General features: G+C 37.0%; 1 protein-coding gene and 1 long non-coding RNA gene across 18 annotated transcripts in view; one reads left to right on the top strand and one right to left on the bottom strand.

Moving 5' to 3' along the window:
* CXXC5 (CXXC finger protein 5) overlaps positions 1-19,245 on the bottom strand; it is a 238,351-nt gene that overhangs the window by 67,194 nt on the left and 151,912 nt on the right. For 15 of the 17 annotated variants that reach the window (XM_088131509.1, XM_088131513.1, XM_088131506.1 and 12 more), the window contains one exon: positions 28-69. The exons of 1 other annotated variant lie outside the window; for it this stretch is intronic. In XM_088131509.1, the coding sequence (XP_087987635.1) occupies positions 28-69 (42 nt within the window). Of the gene's footprint in view, positions 1-27; positions 70-6,841; positions 6,910-19,245 lie in introns of all 17 variants that reach the window. One more of the 17 variants, XM_088131520.1, reaches the window with a different exon arrangement.
* LOC148213620 (uncharacterized) lies at positions 77-11,254 on the top strand. Its single transcript, XR_015794243.1, has 3 exons — positions 77-2,070; positions 4,295-4,417; positions 7,170-11,254. It is a non-coding gene; the product is annotated as an uncharacterized LOC148213620 (long non-coding RNA).

The raw sequence follows: 19,245 nt of genomic DNA, 5'->3' as shown, positions 1-19,245 counted from the left end.
TCAGATACAATTTAGTTGTCCATTCACCTCTTTTAGAAGTTCTCCATCATTAGAACCATTTGGCTCTATCTGCAAAAAGAACAAGAAACAAAAATTAAGTCACACTGGATGCACTCACATGGAATAGCTGCAGACCAATAGACCAAGCAACCATATGTGACCTACAAAAAATAGTGAGTTTTTCACTGGTTGCTATAGATTTCCCTGCGTCAGCTTCTCAGTGTCAGGGGCCAAGCAATCTTTTTTGCAGCCAGGAGCTGCTTGCTTGCTTGCCACAGAATGTATAATGTTTCTGGACAGATGGCAATTTCAGCTCCTTCCCCCCTTCTTTTTTTTTAAAAACTATTTTGAATTTGTTGTGGTTGAAATAAAACAAGCGTGTTACACCTATTGAAGGCTTAGGATTAAGGTTATTTCATATTCTCTTTTTAAAAAGCATGAGAAAATGCCTCGTGTTAAATCTATCACTCGTTTTTAATACTTGATCACATTTTAACTTGTTTATCAAAGGGTTCAGTGATTGTCTCCATGCTGGCAGGCAGATGATGGAGAAATCTGCCAGGTAAACCAAGACCCCAGCTTTGTATGAGGCACAGCTTCCTGGAGTGGAGTTATATGGACGTCAGCCTGGCTTGTTCAGACAATTTTGTCTGAACTAAGTATCCACACTTAGCCTTTATAATTTTTTAAAGAATATCTTTAGAAGCCAAGAATAAAGTGACAAATATCCCATCAGAAATATTAATGATGTCAAGCTAAATGAGCCAACAATGCAGCTAGAGAGTCATGACAATGTTATTTAGGAAAAGATGTGACATGGACTTCCTTCCAAATTTGCAATACTTTGCAGACAAACTAATTGGTCTCATTTTTGAATTGACTGAAATGGAATGTTCCAATGGCTTCCATATATATTATATATTACACAGCAAGGTAAACAAAAACACTTAGAGTATGGTTTCTAAAATTTATGTCAATAAGCACTGCAAATCTATACTGTTATACTTTCTACTGTTGTAGTACAAAGAAGGGGGAGGTCAGAAATTAAATATTTACCTATGTTATTTTTAGGGATGTTTTTCTTTTTTCTTCTTCTTTTTGAACATTTATAAATAATAATATAGTGGCAATTTTGGCATTAAGCTCAAAAAAGTATACTTGTTTTTTGTATCATGAAAACAACTCAATGTACTCTACTTGTTTTTTTTAAAACTAATGTTATATTAAGCATTAATATTTATAACTTCAGTAATTATCTGTCTATTCATGCATAATATCTTTTTTGAAAATACACTTTTGTTTTAAATAAAAATAAAGGGAGAAAAAAGAAATGAAATGTTTGTGGTGTGGTTTGGGTGTGGTGTGGTGTGGTGTGGTGTGGTGGGGTGTCTTTAAGATACGTATTCAAAAGCTGGCCCAGTGAAGTAGCTATCCCAAAAAAGGTAAAGAAAGGTAAACGAGTTCACTGTTCTAAAAAGGAAAAGAAATTCTCAGACTTTATGATGTTTTTGATCTCTTTCTTCCATTATCCATAGATGTTCGATTCATTACTTGGACTCTGTAGTAACAAAAAAATGTTTTATCTTCTTTTTATTTATTCTCCCATTTTATAGAACTAGATCAATGTACATAGCCATATTGACAAGGAGAAATGCAAGAGAAGGTGCCAATTACAATTTTTTTATTGTAGCAGTGGCACTAAAACATTCCCTAGATATTGATGTAATCAATAGAACAAGAAGATTCCATTTTTAATTCAGACTGGGTTAACTAGAACTAGCATCAATATCTTCAATATAAATGAAGTTGACCACATTGTTCAGATCAGTATGGATAATTATCCTGTATTCTTTTGCTGTTTGACTGACTGAAGTTTCAGAGTTTCAGAGAGAATCCTGAGGGATGCCAAAGAGCACAACTTCCTTGCAAAGTCAGACCTCTGAGTCAACATTCCCAGGAGCAACCACCTGTCCAGTCAGCCAGATTGTACCAGCTTCCGTCAACTTCCAAATGCAGGAGCATAAAGGACTGATTTTTGGAGATTGTGCCTCTGGACAAACAAGAGTGAAGGTCATTAGTAAAAAGAAGGGTGAGGGGAAGGAGAAGGGGAATTTGCCAGAGAAGAAATGGGCGTGGTAATTGCACTCTACCCGCCTTTTGGCACATACCTATTCACTTTTAAATAAATATGCATATGAACATGTGGATATTACCAAAAAATAGTAAATTGAGAACTGACTGTAATCCAAATTCTGACCAAAATGCAGAACAAGGAAAAACATCAGAACATTAATGCTAGAATGCCGGTTAAAGATAAACATTCCCTTGAATCAAAGCTCAACTCCTGGTGACAAAGTGAATTAGTCTCTTTTGTTTTCTCAGCAATAACAATTGGTGATAAAAAGAGATAGGAGCAAAATCAGGAAGGTCCAGAATAGTATGAACAGCAGCATTCCAGACGTAAATCAAAGGATAGAGTGAAGTCTCAAGTAGTCTGGTTAACAAGCTGCCACAATAGTCCAAGCATGACACAGTCAACCAAAAACTTGTATAGTGAAAAACCAAAGGATTCTGCAAAGGATTCTGCAGATTTTAACACTTGTTTCAATGGAAGATTTTAAAAACAGGCTGTCATTGAACTCCTAGGTTCCTCGCAACTTAGGAGACCTATAACTAGCAGTCTTGAAACTCAATGAGAAACAAGAACAGGGAATGATAAGATGAACAGGGTGGAACAATCTCTGTCATATTCATGTTTAGTTGATCACAATGGGAGCACATCCAATTCAAAACCCTTCTGGTATTTGGGAAGAGATGTCCACATTATGTCATCCAGAGTATGGATAGTGATAGATGAATAAGTCTGAAAGTCACCATTACATATGTGGCACATGAACATGGAATATGACATCAGAAAGCCTTAGAAGATGAGCATACAGTACAATACTGTACATACAATAAGGGACCTAACACTGAGCCCCGAGGAACATCTACTGACAATGGGAAAGATTAAGGAATGGAACCATTCCACAAATTCAGTAACATTCTGTGAGACAGATAAGATTAAAATCTTTGAAATGCTATATCTGCAATGTCATGGGTCCTCAATCATGACAGTAATATTTGGTGCTCCACAGAGTCAAAAGCAACATATAGATCTAACGCTAGGCTGATGACAGATGGTTCACCTTGGTCACCAGCAAGTCATTAATGACATGAACCAGTGTGGACTTCTCACACAAAAACTTGAAGTTTAGATTATTGGTAAGATTATTGGTAGAAAGGTGAAACAAGAAATGAGAAAGAGCATTTTCCCCCCACAGATCTTAGACAAAATGGGAAGGAGAGACAAGAGCAGAAGGTGGAACAAACAGAAGGATTAAAAAAATACTTTTTTAAAAAAATGTATATAAGCATGTTTCCAAGACTCAGGAAAAAGACTGTTGGAAAGTGAACAGTTGATCAAGCTTGTAAAAAAAGGAGAGAAGGGAGGATGGCTAAATAAAATAAAGAGGGTGAAGAATCAGAATAACAGGTAGTGTAAGGAGCCCCAGTGATCACTTTGGTTGCCAAACCTTCTAAAACTGGACAGAAGAAGATTCCAGTATTAGGTAACTAGAATTATTAAATTAAGGGATGCTAGAACCCAGCATTGGGACTGATGCTTAAACCAATTTAATTTTCAATACAAAATTATTACCCAAATAATCAGAGCTAAGCAAACAGGATAATTTCTTAGCAGCACTTAGTCAAGGTAGAAGTAGGAGTGATTGAAAACTAGTGGGTGGTTGCTGAAAGAAATAGTGGCTGAAGGAATAGGGGAGGATTGGAAGTTATAAGGGCTTGCTGTTTGGAATTTTGCCAGTTCTTAGGCTTTTTGCACTCCATTTCCTCTCCCCCTCCCCCCCATTCCCTTCTATACCTGCTTCCAGTGTGGAAGTGGCTGGGATGTCACAGTTTCTTGCCAGTACCATCCTGGCACAAAGGCTTGTGAAAACCCCAGACACATCTTGGAGGAAGTGGGTGATGATTATGTATTGCCCAAAATGGCAGTGGTTAACCAAGATAGTTTGATCATGTGCTAGCAGAACCACCAGCTAGAAAAGATGACAGGGTCAGTAGCTGACTACCTCATGGAGCAATTTCAAACATATCCTGATGTCATGCAGCATAACATAGAATTTTAACAAGGATATATTTCAGTGCATAATCAGAGGCTATTTGCTGATTTGTAGCATGAACATGTATTCATGCAACTATATGCAGTATTTTTCTCCCTTTTCTTTTCTTGCAGAAGATGGCACTCACTACAGCAGATCAAGGGGCAGATATACTGAGGACAGTCTGATTACACACATCTTGCAGCGTACCTGTGATGGTCCTTTGAGGAGCGTGTACAACACACAACTCTCATAGGGTGAGATGAAAGAGAAGGGAACATTATAGAAGAGAAAATCCATGCAATGAAGGTATTGTTGGCATCAAGTTATGTCTAGGGACAAAGAACAATGACTCTCTCCACTCTCCACTCCAGTTTTTAAAACAGAAAAGCCAGTCTCCTGCCATGAATAGATCACATAGCTACCTGACCTGGCAGAGAGCAGAAATAAAGAAAAAATATTCTTAACATTCACAATTTTGGATTTAACGTAGCACTGACAATGTCAACCACCAATTAATGCACTAATGTACAGACCAGTACTGGATGGATCAGTGATCTATTTAGCAAAGTGCAGGATTAGAGATAAGTAAATTGGGGCACTCAAGGCTCTTGAGAATTGATAAATTACTGTAGGATAGAAACAGAAATACACAGGGACTTTGTAATGCTTTGCCCCAAGATTGACTGCATTAAGTTTAATGACTGCATTAAAACTAAACAGTGGGTGGGTCGCTATTTCAAACAGGAAGGCTAGTGGATATGAAGTGGTTGGTCTCTATTTAGGAATCTCAAGGGGTTATAAAGCTACCAGTTCCTATTCCTATCTCTACAGTCCTTTCAGTAGTCTGTTTCATCGAGACTCTCCAGAGTAGTGGTGGGCAATCTGAGCATGCATACAGTCTCCAAATTCTCTTCTGTGGCCCCACACTATGCCCTTTTCACACCATCACAATTCAACAGTTACTGACCAAGAGTGTCATTATTTTTCTATTATTTTTAGCTGTGAAATAAAACAAAAACAACTGCTTAAGCTTTAGATTAGGTTTAAAACAACTTTTAAACTACAAAGAAAACCCAAAATATCTTTGGACTGCTTGAAATTTAAAATGGGTGATTCAGTTCAAAGAAGATTGAACTTCACCTTCTGAACTGAATTTCCAAAACAAATCTTTGAATCAATTTGAGCTGTTAAATTGAATGAGGTGCCTTTAAATCACTTCAGAGAGATTCAAAGACGCTTTGGAGATTCAATTAACTCTGTGGCTTTGCAGAGTCTGGAACATTGTGAAGCTTCCTTTCCATATATGGACAAAGCTGGAAGGTGTTGTAAGGCCTTTTGGTACAGATACGGGTAGCTGCCTATGAGGGCTGCTCTGTTGATTGTTTACACTCTTTTTGATAGGATCTAGGCAGGTTTGGTTAGAGGGAAAGAGAGAGCTACTCCTTCATATGACAATCCTAATTCTATCAAGCAGGGATCCTTCATAGTAGTAGTAGTAGTAATAGTAATGTTTATGTAGTGTAAACTTATTGCTAAACCCAGTAAAAGCAAAGCAATAAAACAGAATGCAATATAAAACAATGTTAACAAAAAAGGCTATAATAATCAATATAAGAAATGTGCTAATACCAGGATAACCTTAATGTAGTTATTTATTAGATAATGACAGGGACAATTCTTCTGATTTCATAAAGGTCCTACAAAAATATGTATTAAAAAGCCTTCTTAAACTTCAGGAGATTGGACTCCGGATATAATTAAAGGGTGAATAGTTGCAGAGCATAGAAGCTAGACCGGAAAAAACCCTAAAACATGAGGGGGATATTTTAATACAAGGAAAAAGTAATTGCATGATTGAGCCAAGGGCACAGGAACATGAATTGTAATTAAGGTCTTCAAATAACTGGGTGTTCCCCTATGTAGGACCCAGATGGTCAGCATCAGCAGTTTGAACTGATAGAACTCCCAAAGATTCCTTTAATGTAGGGATTGGCAAAAAGACAAAATACTGTAAAGGTGAATCAGGAGTGACCACACAAACTATGCTATCCTGGATCTGAACCAGAGGTGAGATCAGCCTCAGAAAAAGCTGGCCAACCAGCTATTACAATAGTCCAGGTGGAATAATACCAAGGTGTAAAGTAGTGGCTTAATTGTTTCCAGAATAAGATATGAAGAAATTCTATTCATAGTCCCAAGGTGGAAATTACAAGTTTGTGTAGTTTTATTAGTGAAAGTCTTTAAAGAAAGTTTTACTTCAGTAAGAACTCCTGAATCACGTACTACTGGGTGCGTGTAAAAAAGGGCAATTATGTTGGCAAACAATAAACTTGGTCTTCCTCAGATTTAATTTAAGACAGTGGTAGCTCTTCCAAACAGAGATCTCAGTAAGAGAGAGAAGACCATTCCACATAATTCCAAGACCAAGATGTCATTGCTGTGGATATGTTCATTGCTGTAACATGAAAAGATGAAAATCAAGAACTTAACAAGTACAAAGTGGACAAGAATGGACCTAAGAGTGGCCCCTGAGGAACACCCACAGATAAAACCAAAGATAGTCTTCAACTTTTTCTAGCAGTTTTTGGACATGCAGCCCATCTCATACCAGTAGTCTCAAACTATGGTCCCAAAAACAAAACCTTGCCATAATACCATTTCTAAGGGCAATCACTCACATGCAATATTCCTCCAGAACTTGCCAATGGAATGGATGAGAATGCAAGCTGACCTTCCATCTTAGATCCTCAAAGTCCATAATGATATGAAAGAAAAGAAGAAAGAAAGAATGATACAATTATAGCTGCTTTTGCAGTATTACTTGACGCTTCATGGATTAACAGAAAAGAATGTTCACTAATGTGCTTGACAAGTTTTTGAAGTTTTTTTTCACATCCCTAAACAGTGCCCCTGACAGATAGCACAGGTACAAGAAACACATTGCTTCTTCTCCTCTTAGTAGCGAACCACCAACTAACACAATCCTTCTTTTTTATCTTCTTGTAGGGTGCAACTGCATTCCTTCTTTTTTAAAAAAAATCCAGCCATCGGTCTCCTGTTCACCTGAACACCAATTTCTTCTCTGAGACCCTCCAAACTATTTCTGAGTTCCAGCAGTTCAGAATATCTTCTACATTTTCTATTTCTGTTTATCACTTTCGTTCACTCAAATTGCTCTTTTATGTGATCTTCTTATGAGTATTGCTTCCTCTGTTAAGCCTCCTTTGTTTGGTCTAATAAATCTTTTTTCGTTTATGAGCCGATGTGTGGCCATATTATTCCAATCCGTGTACTTTGTTGATATGGCAAATATAAGCCAGTTTTTTTTACATTTCACAAACCTGCAACAAGCATTGCAGGACATAATTATAAAGTCATGTCTGCCATCTTCAGACAGACATTTAACTGAACCCTTGTTGCTGTGTGTCTTGCTGATGTTTCTGTTTTAATATGGGTTTAAGAATATGGTAACATTTTGAGTATTAAGGTAAATTTATGATGTGATGTTATTGTTTTTAAATACTAAAATGGTTTTTCATCTTAAAGTTTATCTGCTTTAGCAATGTTATAGTTATTATAAAAAATAGCCATTATATCCCATAATTTAAAAAGTGTGCTACTCTATCTTCTGGATTTCTGTCAGAGTTTGCCCAATTTCACTGAGATTTAATGACTTTATTTATCTACTTAAATTGATTTAATACTGGCTTCCTCATTAAAAGATTCTTCTGACTCTTTCCTAAAACTTCAAATTTTGTTCATTGGATTGAGATTTACTATTTGAACCCGGTGCTAGAGTCACAACAAACCAAATTATTTCAAACTATTTTGACTTACAGTGTGGTACTCAGCAGGGTTGTCCATATTCTCCCTTGTTTTTTAATTTAATTTTGGGAACTTTAGCAATTATGGTAAGGCAATCTTCGGACATTATGGGTTTTATTTTGGCAGAGTTGAGTACAAATTATTTTTATATGCTGATGATCTTTTAGCAATTTTGGATAAGTATTCTATTTCTCTGCCTAATTTTATGTAGATAGTACAGTATTTTGGAAAGTACTCTGGGATAAGATTAACTGGGATAAATCTTATTTACTTCCTTTATGCTCTAACGAATCAACGTATTTATGTAAAGAGCTGGGCTTTATGATTTGTACTGAGTATATTAAATACTTGGGACTTCATATTCGTAAAAATATTTCTAAATATGTGGAAATAAATATGTTGAAACTTTTAGAAAATATTGAATTGGATGTAAACAGATGGATTAAAATCCCATTAAGTTTGTCAGGCAAACTTAATGTTATTAAAATGAACATTGTTCCTCATTTGATTTACTATATGTTCTTAGAGGAATCCCAGTGCTAATACCAAATAAATATTTTCTTCAGATTGTTAGGTTTAGGAAATTTATTTAGAATTTTAGTCCACCAAGGCTTTCCTTAGGTAAATTGAGATTACTATCTGAGAAAGGTGGGATAGTCCATTTAAATTATTATGTAATTATTTTAATATTAATAATAATATTTTAAGGATTTTCCTGACTTCAAATTGACTGTGGTCTTCCTAGTTCACAACAGTGGCAGTGTTTTCAACTTGAGCATGTTTTAATGGCTCAGTGTTTTACAGGCCAGATTCTTTGACCACTTCAAAGCCACATGAGATACTTCCTTATTTGATGGAATCCATGCCAGAATTTAAACCCACAATAAACTTTATCAAAAGTACCAGAATGTTTTTAAAGTGGAAATTACCAGGGTATATCAAACATGGACTAAAGATTTGAAATTGATGCCCCATCAGTGGGTACGTGTCCTTAAAAACATTAAAATGGTATAGACAGACTTGAAATTCATTTTTTTTAAAAAAGCATTTCAAGTGTCCCGGAGTCCTCAAAGAATGACCTTGGAAGGATGGACCTCAGATTTTCTCTGCTGGAAGTGCAAACAATTTGAGATATCATTGACCCATATTATATGGTTATGTGAACTTTTGGTATTTTCCTGGAATAGTAATTTAGGTACTTAAATAAATTTAGGGGGAAATCCCTCAGTGTTAAGGATGTTAATGTGATATTGAATTATATACTCAAACTCCTGGAATCTGACTGTGTTTGAAGAATTATGGTAGTACTGGGCATGGGAAGTAGCCAAAATAATTATATGGAGAAATTGGACAAGTGATATTATTCCAGACATTAAAGATTGGCTTTTGGAAATGCATAAAAGGCAATATTTTCTACTAATCAAAGGATGAAGCAATGTGTTCTTCTTTGGCATAGATTTTATGGTGTTCTACAACAATACAGTGGTATTATTAGATCATTTTTTCTTTTTTATTGTTTTATATTTTAATTATAATATAGTATTATATAGGTTTTTTTTTTGTAAACCAGTGTCTTTAAGTTTAACATATACATTAGATCTTTATTTTCAACCCTAATCCTTCAGTATTATAATCTGTTAAATTTTGTTAGGGTCTTCAAGGGTTTGGGGAGGGGTCTTTTTATTTTTCTTCTTTTGTTTTTAATTTTTTAAAATTCTTATTTCTTGAACACTTTAGTTTAATTTTGTTAGTGTTGCATATTTTGGTACTCTGTTTCTATTTCTATTTCTGTCTTTTAAAAATAAAGGATAACGTTTAAAAAACAAATCCCTATCTTCCTGCCTTAACATTTTATCTCTGACAAGGTCAAACATCATCAAATATCCAGTGTGAAGAAAGGTTTTCCTAGAAATATAGCCTTGAGCAGTTCTGTCTCTCTTTATTCCAGTTCAACTTACAATCTCCTATTCATAACAAACTTGACTATTAATCTGACCAACATATTTTATGTTTATGTTTAATGTGTGTGTAAAGACTGTAATTGTGCTGGAGGAGTGGAACAATGCTGTTATTGTTCTCATATACAAAGGGAAAGATAACAAGGATGAATGCAAAAACAATAGGGTGATTACTTTGTTAATTGTGCCTGGGACAGTACAGTATTTGGCAGAATTCTGACTGAAAGGATATGAGAGGTAAGAGGAGCTAAAGAGTAAGGGGTGGGCAGACCAGAGGTTTGCTCTTCAGCAGGCCACTCAGAAACCTTTAGATACAATAATTTATTGGTTTGTTTATTCCGAATGAATAATAAAACAAAAAATAATAAAGAATGAGAGTTTAGTATTCATTTATTCCTTTACTGATTTAGAAAAAGTACATGATGAAGTGAATAGGCCTGAATAATGGAATGCTTTACATGAATATGAAGTTGAAAGTAGGTTGCTGAATGCTATAAGAGTAGGATATGATGCTAGGAAAACGTGCATGAGGATAAATGGCATGCTAGCAAATGGTTCAACATTGAACAATATGTAAGACAAAGTAATGGAATGTCCCCTTGGTTGTTTAATATATTTATAGATACATATAATAATAAATATTTGTCATAACATTAGAGGTTGTGTTGGTTGGGAATGTGAATATGTGCTGTATGTACTTCTGTATGCAGATGCTGCCATGTTGTTAGCTAAAAACCCAGATGATTTGCACCAAATTTTAGCTAAATTATATGATGCAACAAGGAGCATAGATCTGAAGATTAATATATCAAGGAAGGTAGTTGTCTCTGACAACTGGAATGAATGTTATATATAAATAGTGAAAACTTAAAGCAAGTAGACAAATGTTGATAGTAAATATATTAAAGATGGGAGGATGGATGGAGAAATGAGAGGGCAATCTGGTTGCAGCATCTGTCGCATCACTGATCACATGGGTTTATTTGGCTAATCTGATTGGCTTGGAGGGCGGAGCCTTCCTCCCTCACCATTTTTCAACACAGAAATGTGAAGGCATGCAGGTGCAGGTAGAAAAGTAGTGGGTAGTATGTGGTCTGCTGCAAGGAATGAACATTTGTGAAAGGAAGTGAAAATGGTTGTCTATAAGTGTATGTTTCTGCCCACTTTGTTACATGAAAGTGAGTTAGGTATGTCTCTCTTGAAGAACCCAGATGGAGGAGTGCAGGAAGTTTCTTACTCCATCTTTTAAAAAAAATGCAAAAGGATATTCTTACTTTCCACTGGCTTTTCTCAGATGCCAGATATACCACTCACCCATTTGAGGTAGTGTCCTTTTGCTGCTTCTTATGATGAGTGTTATGGGGTGCTAGGAGAAATGGCATTGCTGGTTAGCGCTTCCCATCCGTGGCTTCAGTTGGGTGCCAGTTCTAGGCAGCGTACATTGGCAAGGCTTGACCTTTTCTGGGTAGAAGTTGGCTGTGTCAGAGTCCTGGCTTGCTTGCAATAATTGTATTTAGTTACCAGAGGCTGCAGAAGCAGGTGGCAGTGAGATAGAATGCCACAGAGACAAGACAGGCTGCAGAGAAAATGGCATTTGTAGCCTTGCCATCCCTCTATTCCTAAAAGCAGTAAACATCTGGGTCAATGCCTGTGTTAGTCTGACGTGCATTTATTCATTCTAGAGAGATTTAAACTTGCTCCAGTCCTGCAGAATTTAAAAATAAAGGTTGATCTAAGTGTGTACTTAACTGATCAGCCTTGCACACATACTCAAGAGTGCAGAGAGATGAGTTGAACTCCTAGTTAATTGACAGGATCAGCAAAGAAGTGTTGTGCTCCATTTTTGTTCCACAAGAACAAAGCTAAGGCATGTTAAAGAAGCTGAGTTGAGAATGTGAATCAAACCCAAGGCAATGTTAGCTTTGCCACCCTAAAACAACTTCAACAAGTAGAAGATTTAATATTAATTATTTATATATATATATATATATATATATATATATATATATATATAAATAAATTTAGGGATGTGCAGAACTGAGTCCAGAAACATTCCATTCCCCTTCTGGACCACACTAAAACTCCTCCTGGACCATCACATGCTTCGCTAGAATGTTACATTTTGAAATCCTAGAATTTTGGATATCCCTAATAAAATTCATTGGCTGGCTACTCAAGCCTGTGTCAGACCATCATACTAATCACCCTCCTCTCAGTATTCTTCAGATATGGAAGTGGATATCAACTACATACATACAACATACAACACTGGATATCAACTAAAACCACTCCAGAAACTGCTGAAAAGCCATCAAAGTATTATCCAGTTTCCTGGTAATTTTTAAAAGAAAATGGGGATGGGTTTGATCTTGATTGCAGTATCAGCACATTTTTTTTTTAAGAACTGGAGGGATTTCTGATGTACAGATAGTCTTCATTTACCAACCACAATTGAGACTGGTAACTTGGTTGTTAAGTGAAGCAGTTGTTAAGTGAAACCATGATTGTGCTTATGACCTTACTTCAGCTTTCCTTTGCTTTACAGATCTGCAAAAGCCACAAGTGCAGAGATTGGTCCTAAAGTTACTTTTTCATCACTGTTGTAACTGCAAATGGTCACTAAATGAAGCAATCACCACATGAGGACTACTGTATGTATAGCACTAAGCAGAGATACAATTTTTCCTTTTTCTAATCTCCAGTTGAGGCCCCTCCCTCTCTTTTAGAATAGGTTGTGGTGCTGAGGCTGTCAGAATTTAATCATTCCTCATCATTGTAAAGGACTTTTCTATGAAGACACTGAGTCTCTTTTCTGTTATCTAGAACACAGAGCCTAGAGATGGACTGGAAACTAGATCAAGTCTCATTGCATAGTTGTAAGACAATTAGTAAAGAATTGCTTTTGTTTTGTTTTATATCCTACCTTCCCTTCCAAAATGGGACTCAAAACAATTAGCCATTCTTTAATTTGCTTATGACTAACTAGGAGTATCTTGGCTTAATATGGATTATTCTGCTGTTGTTCTATCCTTTGCTGATACAAAGAACAACAACTTTATTATGGGGTTAGAACAAAACAGATATAGTGATACAAACAATACAAATATAGTAGCATTACTAAAGTTAGTAAATGGCAATTCCCATAATCTAGATCAGTGTTTCTTCAAGTGTGGTCCTAGGATCTGTGCAGGTCCTCCAAGACTCTCTCAGGGCTCCTCAAAATTGAAATTATTTGCCAGCCTATGTTGAAAAATAATATTATTTTTAATATTTAAAATAATAATATTTTATTATTTAAAATATTAAATAATTATTAAATATTATTTTAATAATATTTAAAATAATAATAATTAAAATAATAATATTTTAAAATATTAAAATCCCATCAAACAATCGTCAGAAGCATTAGCGGCAGAGAATGCATCAATTTTAATTTTTAATACAATAAGTATCAACAGATATAACCCATACAAACAAAAGTTCTTTTGGGGTCCTCCATAATTTTTAGAAGTGGGAAGGGAACCTGAGAGAAAAACATTTGAGAAACACTGTCCTAGATGATATAATCAACTATCAAGTTCCATGGAGGATACATTGCTATGCCAGGCTCTTGTTGCCAAAAAGCAGTTTCACAACTAACGTACTTTCTGTTCTCTGTCAGCAAATGTTTCTATGTGACTTAGGAAATTGGTTAATAGAGAATGAATTAGTTTTATCCATGATGGATATCAAATCAAGTTACATGTTTTGAATAGGTTTCTTTTCTTTTCTTTTTTCTTTTCTTTTCTTTTTTCTTTTCTTTTCTTTTCTTTTTTCTTTTCTTTTTTTTCTTTTTTTGGACATTTTTGAGATTTAAATCACCAAAAAGATGCTGTCAGGATCTCAGCTTATCCACTGAAATAGAAAACCTAGCATATCCAATTTTCAAAGTCAGGATTATTTAACCTGTTACTGGTGCACAGTCACCAAAACTATCAAAAGTCTTATTTTCTGACACTATCAAGTCTTTTTTCATTAAAAGGCATCCAAACTGATGCCTTCCTAGATGCATATGACTTAAAGTTCTACAATCCCTATTAACAGGACTTTGAAAATCGAGCCTACATTTGAAGAACAAGCATGTATTTCCAAGAGCATTCATGAATCTAAAATTTAAGTAATGCAAAAGTTGTATTACTTGACAAAAAGAGAAGTTGATCAACAGCATGAAAGTAAAATAAGCTCCAAATCCTGATCAAGTACTGTATATCCATTTCTCCCCATCTCCACTGCAAACACTGTTCTCCACAAATTCCACTACTATTCACTATAGCAAAGATATAGAGCTGCTTTGCTCCGTTGGCTCAAAGGCTGAATTCAGAAGCAGTGCCTCTGTTTTGAAAGTAGAGGATGCCAAGTTAATTCCTGTCCAGATATGGCTGCAGATGACTTTAGTCTGAAAACTCTACTGACAATCACCCGAGACAGGAACAGACAATCCTAACTCCCAAGTACTCCCTTTCCAACATCCCAAGATTGAATCACAGAAAACTGGCTGCAAAAAGACCCATTTTTGGTGGTGTTTTGGTACCCAGGGCCACCATACTAGATGTGTAGTCACCATGCTTGCAAAAAAAAATTGGCCAAAGAAATAATTTTAAACACATTTAAAAAAAAAAATCCCTACAGCAGATATTGAAACAGCAATGGAAAAATAAGTTAGAATGCCTTACCAGGAACACACACTTCAAATCTGGTATATTGTTTTATGGTAGCCAAATGCTGCTCCTCTTACATGAAGAAACAGACCATTATGGCTCAGCAACAAAAACCAAAACAATGCTGTTAGTTACTACTCCAGATTCTACATTGTAAATCCTATAACCAGAAAATAAGCCCACTCTCTCATCAAGAGGGCAAAAGGCAAGCCAGCTTAGGCCAACACAGAAATCTCTGCAGTTTTAAACACATCCTGAAAAATCAGAAGAGCATGCAGAGCATAAACCACCTCAAAGTTCAATGAAGCAGCCACGAAACCAGCAGAGAATTCTTTGGTTTTTCAACCACATCCTGAAAGCACAGTAGCTTTCTTATTTACACACTCAACAGCATTAACAACATGTTTCCCCCCAAGTACTATTGTATTTACCTACTTTCATTCATCTGCTTTATTCTGCAGAAGAGGCTGCCTACCTACAATCTCAAGACTTTAACTGCAACTAAGCCAGCCACATGGACTCCTCACAGAAAAGGCCTTTCTTTTAAAAAAAGCAAAAGTAATTTGGCAGGCTGGCTGGCAGACAGACATACAGCTGCAAGCAGTCTTTCTCTGGCCACATGCTTACTTGCTGCTTTCCTCTCAACTCTCCATCACACCATCCAGTCTAAACCAGCAGCAGCAGGGGCCAGTCATGTCCTAAAGGCTGTACAGGCTAGGTTGTAAAAAGTCTGGAAAAAAAATCACAAGCTACAAAACAATGGCCCAATCACAGCTTTTGAACAGCTGGCACACTCAAAATGATGTCACTCAAAACGGTCCAAATTTGTTCCACCCTCAAAAGAAACTGGGAACACTGTTGTTTTGAGCTCAGAAAGTTTTGCACATGGTTTTATGAGATGTAGGTGGGCAGGAAGATTACAACAGATGCCTGGCTAAGATGGGGAGCCCTCAGTCAAAGAGAGCTCCATTGGCTTTCAAGATCATTTTAATAAATAATTTTTCCCATTTTAGGAGAAAAAATACAAGGGAAAAATGGGAGGAAAGGTTGCTCCTCCCCCTTGTTCTTCAGTTTCCAGTTTGAACAAAATATTGCAATATGTTCACTATGAAGCATTATATTAGTCTTCCCCAACTGAATGTGCTCTACACAGGTTGGTCTACAGCTCTAAAGACTTCCTAGCCAGCATCACCAAGGATGGTCTTCTAGAGCATATGCATAAGAAACAAAAATCTGATTCTGTGTGACCTTGACCAACTTTCTTCAAACTGATGCCTTCCTAGATGCATATGCTAAGGCATATGCTAACTTCCATAATCCCTACCAACAGGTCATGCTTATGGAAGACTGAGAGTTGACAACCAACACATATGGGCACACAAGTTGTTCTACCTAAACAATCTCTCTCTGTGTCTGGAGGTTGAGTCATGGCAACTGGACTTCTTTTCTTTTTGGCTGGAGATGTTTCACTACTTGTCCAAGCAGCTTCTTCAGTCTAAAAAGTTGGTTAGGGGGGACCCCATTAAAAGTCTTCCAGGGTGGCTGTGTTTCTTACTAACATGATGGGCTCATTTTTAGACTGAAGAAGCTGCTTGGACAAGTAGCGAAACGTCTCCAACCAAAAAGAAAAGAAGTTCAGTTGCCATGACTCAACCTCCAGACAATTCCACCTGGATGACTGAGAATCTTCATAAACAATATCTCTCTCTCTCTCTCTCAAACACACACACACACAGATCAGCCACCAGTATGAGTGAAATCCTTCTTAAATTGCCTTCTTTCTCTTGTCTCATTCCAAATGTACAAGAATCATCTTCATTTGTGTCATTTCAGTACTAATATGTTGAACGGAAAACTCTTCTTTAAGGATTTTTGGATGAACAAGAGTTTCTGAATTTAGCAATTAGAGGGTTAAGTTTCTTCCTGGTCTTGCTGCATTAACTGGAAAGGAATGAAGTGTCAGGCATGTTCTCGCCCCAGCAGGCTGTTGGAAAACGAGTCTTCTCTCACCACACACGCACACCTCCCACTGCTGCAGCCAAATTATTTTCAATCCTCCAGAGAGCTAGAATGGCAGACAAATCTGCAGTGTGAATCTGATTCATGGCACTCCGATCTACGTTACACCTTCAGCGTTTTGAGGAGGTCTGTGGTCTGTAGCCCTACCCGCTGGCACCCCGCCTGCCATTCTGTCTTCCAAAGCACAGAGGAGCTTAACCTTACATCTCAGACAAGCAGCCACCCTCAACATGCTAATTAGCGCACAGCATAGGAGTAAATAGGTATAACTGGTGGTAATTTCCAGGCTGAAGAGGTAATTATTTGTCTTCAAAACCAGCCCTGAAAGGTGAAATAGGGAACTAAATTCAAAGAGATTTCCTTGTTGTCACTAAGCAGGACTGAAAAGTGGTTTGAAATTCCCTTTTTTTATTTATAGTGCATGGTATCCATGGAAACCTGCTGAGGAGGTCATGGTAGCTAGGCGGCCGTCTCACCCTGCTTGGGGAATGATGGTTTCACGGTGGCAGCCAGCCATGGAAGAAAGGGGATGTTCAGTTCCTTTCAAACATTTCCCTATAACCATGAATCTTTAATTTTTGTCCATAAATCTCCTTTGAGATCTTAAAATTAAGAAAATTCTTTTCTCAGGTTGCAGAGAGTAAAGCACTGTAATCTGGGGAAGTCTAGTGTTATGTCTGCTATTTGTATACTTTCCAGCAGAGTTTTCATCACTATGTTAGCAGTTACCTGCCTTTCTCTTAGTTCAGAAAGACGTAAATTATCATCTGCAAGCCACCAATGTCCCTTAGCTTTCTTCAAGTGCTTCGCTGAAATATTTCAGACTAGTTCAGTATATCTCAACTTGACCCTGAACTTTTATTTTTTCCCCCTGACAAATGGTAATGGCTTTATGGAACTTTATTCATAGAGAGAATTGTACTTCTTGCATTAGAAATGTGAAACAAGTTATTAATATTTGATGTACAGTATATGGTTTGATTTTATTTATTTATTTATTTATTTAAAAATACAATATAAAAATACATATCACGATAAACTAAAAACAAAAAGTGGATACAGAAAACACCATACACCAGCTGTGTGGGCTCAGTTGTTCTCCTGACCCCCATGCCTGGGAGAACAGCCAGGTCTTCAAGACTTTTCAAGAGGTGAGAAGGGCCAAGGCCAACATAGCATCAGGCAATATGGTGTTCTAGAGGGTAGGCACAGCTACAGAAAATGCACACTTTCTGGGTTCTATCAGATGACAGTCCCTGATCGATGAGACCTGAAGTATGCCCCTCCTGTCTGACCTACTGGGATGGGCAGAGTTTGTAGAACAAGCTCAAGTCTATTAAGGAATCTTAATCCTTCAATTTGTAAGTGTGTGGTAAAAAGAAAACACCACAAAATGATGCAAAAGGGTTAAGTTATAAGTCATAAGCTAATTCACAATGCAATAATAATACTGCACCTTCACCAACCCCATCTATTGTTCATTAATACTATTTCGTTGTATAAGACTTCTGGGTTAACTTTAATATAACACCTTGAACTAAGGAAAGCTGGAGGAGAATTGATGCTCCAAATATATTCTTCCACCATTCACTTACAGTTGTCATGCGTGCATTTCTTGTTCAAGTTTCTTTATAAATCACAGTTCATCATCCATTTCATCTCTTTTCTTGGGAAAGAGGAAAATCAAGGGCAACCCAAATGAAGATACAGTTACCTCTTGAGTGAAATAAGGAAAACTTTGAAGAAATGTGAAAAGGTGGCACTGTTTTCTACATTCATTCCAAAAGAACTACATAGTCCAAGATACTGTTAGTAGGTGTGTGAGAGATGGATAAAATATGTTATTATTGACAAATAGTAGCTTGAGCATGCTAAGAGTGCAGCTGTGTGAGAGATAAGGAAGTAGTGTTAAGTGTTATGGTTATCAAATAGTGGCAGATGGAGAGGAAGTTGTCTCCTTGTGTGGGACAATGTAAATACAAATTAATTTGGAGCAATCTTTATCAGTATAATCCAATTAGCTGAAACCTTGAGCAATTACCATAGATGAGGTGGGAGGGACCAGGGAGAAATCCTAGAGCGGCCGGAAAGACTGTACACCCAGAGTACCTTAGCCAATGGGGAAAAGGGGAAGGACTTGCGATCGGGAATGTATATAATTAGGCCGGAGTGTGTATGTGGGTGTGGCTTCTTATTTGCAATGAAGCCCACCAGCCTTTGCAAACGCTTCCAATAAAACTTTACTTCTGACTAACCCAGAGAGATTTGTGGTGCTTGTTTCACACAACTGGGGGCTCTTCCGGGATCCCAAAGGTCTCTGGGTAGCCTGGGGGCACCCCAGAGAAGGAAGGCATGCTCTGCTGAGTTCAGCAGTCCTTCAACAGGATTTGTTCCAGGTCCGGTACCCGTGAAGAATCCCAGGATGCTAAATAGAGGTTGGTGAAGAAGTAAAGTGATTCCCAGAAAAGAGAGCCTCGGAGAAATCAACTGGGCAACTTTGTGCACAAACCCAGGTGAGAAATTGCGAATGGCAAAAGAAAGTACCTCCTGGGTGGTTGGGGGATTGGGTAGTCCTGTGGGAAG

The sequence above is a fragment of the Python bivittatus genome, unplaced genomic scaffold, assembly GCF_059951505.1.
Source record: "Python bivittatus isolate LINGU-HERP-01145 unplaced genomic scaffold, Pbiv_v1 ctg000960_np1212, whole genome shotgun sequence".
NCBI lineage: Eukaryota > Metazoa > Chordata > Lepidosauria > Squamata > Pythonidae > Python > Python bivittatus.
Note: the sequence above shows the minus strand (reverse complement) of the source record. Positions and strands in the feature narration are given on the sequence as shown.